This window comes from Helobdella robusta, assembly GCF_000326865.2.
Source record: "Helobdella robusta unplaced genomic scaffold HELROscaffold_9, whole genome shotgun sequence".
Taxonomy (NCBI): domain Eukaryota; kingdom Metazoa; phylum Annelida; class Clitellata; order Rhynchobdellida; family Glossiphoniidae; genus Helobdella; species Helobdella robusta.
The window spans coordinates 777,355-782,693 of NW_008705512.1; the positions used below are offsets into that span (position 1 = coordinate 777,355).

General features: G+C 32.6%; 1 protein-coding gene across 1 annotated transcript in view; it reads right to left on the bottom strand.

Moving 5' to 3' along the window:
* Nucleotides 1-1,348, bottom strand: part of HELRODRAFT_165998 (hypothetical protein) — a gene marked incomplete at both ends in the record, with an annotated part of 4,556 nt that extends 3,208 nt beyond the window's left edge. The window contains 3 exons of the mRNA XM_009033041.1: nt 45-142; nt 507-882; nt 1,325-1,348. Coding sequence (XP_009031289.1) covers nt 45-142; nt 507-882; nt 1,325-1,348 — 498 coding nt within the window. The remainder of the gene's footprint in view (nt 1-44; nt 143-506; nt 883-1,324) is intronic.
* Nucleotides 1,349-5,339: the final 3,991 nt, after the last annotated feature.

Sequence of the window (5,339 nt, forward strand, 5' to 3'; positions counted from 1 at the left end):
ATCCTGCCAATCCAGCTGCTGCCCTGGCAGACGAGGTGCCAGACCTGGTTGGTGAAGTTGCAACTGATGACCGCCGTCCTCGACTCTCTTCTCAGCATGGTCAGTAAGGGATTGTTGAGCAGCGGATCAACGCAACCAACCGCTGTTTGGGGGCAAATTGAACGAGCATTAAAGTTCTGTCGATGGCTTAACAATAATTATTCACTATTCAGATAATCAGCGCTAATATTTCTACAATGTTATCAAAACACGACGACCAGTCAATGTTAAAGAACCAAAATTAATTTTAAAATTGCACCGTGCAGCCTGTCATGAATTTGAAAGACATCATCGGACAAATGGAAAGAATTCATTTAGGACCACCACTCTTAATGTTGAATGATGTGGTCAGCTCATTTATGACCAGGATCACTCATTCTAATTAATTAACCTCACAACACATCAAACACAACAACAACTCGGAGACAACATAACGACAAACGAACAATGAGAAAAGCAAGACTCACCTTCATATTTTAGCATGAAACGAACATGACCATTGTTTCTACCATCATCGTCATCGTCATCATCATCGCCATCGTCATCATCATTGTCTTTGCCCTTCTCGCTGTATAAAAACGTGATTTCAACTCTACCGCTCTCTGATTGGTGAATAAGACGCTCACGTGACCTCCCACCACAAATGGTGGATTCTGATTGGTGGCCGACGTCCCTAATTTTTAGGTAGGCATCGCAAATAGTAGATGTTTCGTGTGGTAGATTGGAAGGTAAGTAGTTTGGTTTCAGCTGCTGTTGTTGATGATGTTGTTGTTGATGTTGTGGTAGCTGTAGTTGATGGTGGTGTTGATAGCTGGTCGTGACACCGAAATCGTACAGCGTCAACTGAATTGTGTTAATTTTATTTTAATTTTTTTAAATAATTCTTCATTGCAAAAGTAACAAAGATTGTTATGGTGATTTATACTTCCTATCTTGTCTTTCTTCAACGACTGCTAATGCTTTGGTGTGCGGTGAAATCATTTCGAAATAATGAACAAGTGGCATAGAGAGGTCGACGAAGACAAAAACAGATGAACAGCTGTTTTTATTTTTCTTCCATTAAAAATTTAACCAAATGTAATTTCATTATAAAATGCACGTGTTTGTTACGAACTGTTAAATTATTCACTCATTCATGCTTTCAAAATGGCGTTAAAGTGCAGCTTTTTATCTTAATTAACGCCAAAATATTGCGTGGACAAAATAAAAACGCGGATCGGCTGCAAAAATTAGCCAGCCGCATGGTTGAGGAGTGGCTCTGAGTTGTTGGCTCGTTTGTGCTAACATTTTTTTGCTTATGAGTAGACATGTTAAATCATATGAAGTTTCGTTGAAATAATTGAAATTCATGAATTAATTTAGAAAACAAAACATCGCTTCGATGGTGAGTGAAAAAATTTTTAGACAAAATTTTTATTATATACCGCTCAGCGGTATTTTTTAACATTTGAAATAAATTTAAAAAAAAACGACATTAAATAATTTTTCAAAGCAAAAAATTCAAAATCTACGTTTTTATAATGAAAGCATAATGAAAAAAGTGCCACGTGTGTTTAATTTAAGCTACGGATATTAACATGTGAACCATGTCCCCAACAACAAACCACTTTCATATCGATACAAACCAAAGGCAAACATGAGACCAACCAAAGACGTCATGCCAGCATTGCTGTCCTCATAACTAACACAAATTGCAAGCAAGAGAAGGTAAAATTTGGCATCGCCCTTCATAACCTCACAAATGCATGTCGTGAACAGCAACAGCAACAACATTTTCAAAATCTGCAAAATCACGGCTCTAAAAGTAACACCGGAACAAAACAAACAAAAAAGGACCATGCAACTAATAATCAATTTTGTCACGGATTCCTATCTATCTCATATGTGTACACCGTAATCATTGTGAACAACAACAATGACATTTAAAAACTCGCCACAGTTCCTCAAACAAAAACAACTCATTTTCAACACAAATGAACTCAAAATTTACATGCGTTATTGCGTAAATTTTTTAATTACTGATGAACCCAAAACACAAACAGCATGGAAAACAATTGAAAATATTTTAACAACAACCTCATCAACGACAGTCGATCTAACAACATCAACAACAAAAAAACCACTAAATCAACAACATATACGATAAAAAAAATTCAACACACACACACACACACACACACACACACGCACGCACACACACAAACATACACACAACTCGCACGCATACACACACATAAACACAACACGCACACATACAAGAACTACAACACAACATTTCACAGATACGTGAAAACAGCAACAACAAAATCATCATCAACAACAACAACATCATCAACAACAACAAAACCAACAACATACAGAAACCAAGAAACAAGATTTGCACACTCGGTGTGATTTCGATCATTTCGTATTAAAGAAAATTGAGTTCGAAAATTTAATGAGGTCGATGCCACATGCGATAGCGAGCAACACAGAAGCCTGCATTGCATGAGCTCGCCACTCCATACTACATACTCCACATACTACATAGTTCATACGACATATTACGTACTCCAGTCTCCACATACTCCATACTACATTGTCCTTACTCCATCCTTTTTAATTTATACTTTTTTACTCCATACTTCAAATGGTCTATTTAACCGTAGTAGAACACACTTTTGAACGTCCACACGCACACGCACACGCGGAGGTTTTTACGAAATGAAACAAACAAGTGCTCGTACAAATAAACAACTGAACGAATAAATAGTAAATGCATATTATTAAATGAATATTAATCACCGGGGAAGGTTAATAAATGGATGAATGAACGAATAAAGAAACAATTAAACAGCATGTGCTATTCGCTATATTTATTTATTTACCTATACGAGTAGTTTTTGATAGATGAACTTAACAAATAGACAGGTAAATAGATCTAAATATATGAATGTTTCATGTAAATATTTCCTCCCATGCTAATTTATCAAAATGTTAGTTTATCAGTCTTGGATCTTGATATATTCCATTTTTTTCTCGAAAGTTTTTTTTATTTTACCACAATTATGTCAACTTTATATGTTTGTTCATTCACTTGTTTGTTTGTTTTGGAACCTCGTAATATTTTATTTTTAACGACTTCCAATTGTTTATTTAAAAACTATTAAAAAAATAAAACATTAATTTAATCTCTCAAGTTTAATAAAAAAATATCAAATGTTCTTCAGTTTGTTTTTTTGAAGAAATTTTAGGTGATTTTTCAACGGCTTGCGAGCCATTGCAAACACACTTCAAATTTCTCAAATGAGTGCATTTGATTACTTCGTCATGTCCAGCCAAAGTCTGAAAGTTTTAGGTGTTTTTAAAAATAATTAGAAAAGTGACTAACGATTAAAAAAAATTTCATAAATGTTTATTTCAAATATATGAGAGTTGAGGCTGGTTTGTAAAAAAAAGTCTTTTTGTACTTTTAAATGCTTTTGTAAACTTTCCAAGCAGAAAACGTCGGTGGAATTTTTTAATGGATGTTAGAAATTAAATTTTTTTTACAAATTTAAAAAAATGTGGACATGTTAGTTTGTTTGTAAATACAATATTAAAAATATGCTTTTGATGAATGAAAATTTTGAAATAATTTATAAATTACTTAATTTACCCAAGTATTGTTGTCATCTAAAGTAAATCCTTATTTTGAAACCTTACTGCAAAACAACTTGGTTATTTCCATATATATATATATATATATATATTTATATATATATATATATATATGGTTATATATATATATATATTTGGTTATTTCCATATATATATATATATATATATATATATATATAGACCATAATTTTTACAATATTCTATAAATTTTACCGAATGTTTGGCGTTAATATATTAATCTTCTATAAATAATATAATATATTAACGCCAAACATTCGGTAGAATTTATAGAATATTGTAATATATATATATATATATATATATATATATATATATATATAAACCAGAAGACATCAATAACTATAGACCCATTTCTCTTCTCTCTCCACTATCCAAACTTCTTGAAAAATTAGTTTATACTAGGTTGTTCTCCTTTTTTGATGCCAACAAAATTTTTTGCAATAATCAATACGGTTTCAGGCCAAACCACTCCACAGAGCTTGCTACTCTTGATTTCATACATCACATTTTATCCAGGTTGAATGACAAAAAGCTTTCAGTTGGATTATTTTTAGACCTTTCCAAAGCATTTGATGTAATCAATCATAACATCTTACTAAACAAACTAAAACTTTATGGTGTCAGAAACGTAGCCAACGATTGGATTAAGAGTTATCTCTCATCACGTAAACAATACGTCTCCGTTGAAAACCACCAATCTACTACGGCCTTCATCCTAAACGGCGTACCTCAAGGCTCAATCTTAGGCCCTCTACTTTTTCTAATCTATAAAAACGGTATCCAAAATGTATCTACCGATATTAAATGTTTGCTTTATGCTAACGATACCAACCTCCTATTTACTCCTGATAACATCTCAAACTGCTCTGACTCAATTAACCAAGTGCTCTCTAAATATTCTGGTTAGTTCTCTGCTAATAAATTCATAATAAACTACTCTAAGTGTTCTTATATCATCTTTGGCCCAAAAATCTTATCAAATTTGTCTCCAAACCTAAACCTTAATATCAACAATATCTCAATAAGTCGTGCATCTTCTTCTAAATTTTTAGGTATAACCATTTCTGAAAATCTTTCTCGGGAATCTCATCTACAATCTATCTCCTCTAAAATTAACAAACTCATAGGTCTTTTCTACAAAATCAAGCACAAATAAATCAAATCCGCCTTAAAAAAACTCTACTATGCTTTTATTTATCCTCATTTCACTTACTGCATAACCATTTGGGGTAACTCACCAAAAACCCATCTTCATTGTATGATATTGTCACAAAAAAGAGCTATACGCTTAATCTTCAACTTGAACCCTTTCTCTCTCACTTGCTCTTTTTTTATTAAACATAATATTTTGTCGATTAATACATTTATTTCACAGCTATTTTTGTTTTCAAATTCTTAAATAATTTACTTCCCTCATTTTTTTCTAACTTTTTTACACTCAGTGAATCTGTTCAAACTCTCAAAACTACTATCAACTCAGTAAAAACTTGCCTTAAACTCATCTCTACAAGTTTAAAAACAACTGGCCCTAAAATTTGGAAATTATTTGTGCCTCATGCCATTCATAACATAACAAACAAGCAACTCTTCAAAAAAAGGTTGCGATCTCAGCTTTACTTACTTTACCCCGAAACCACCAT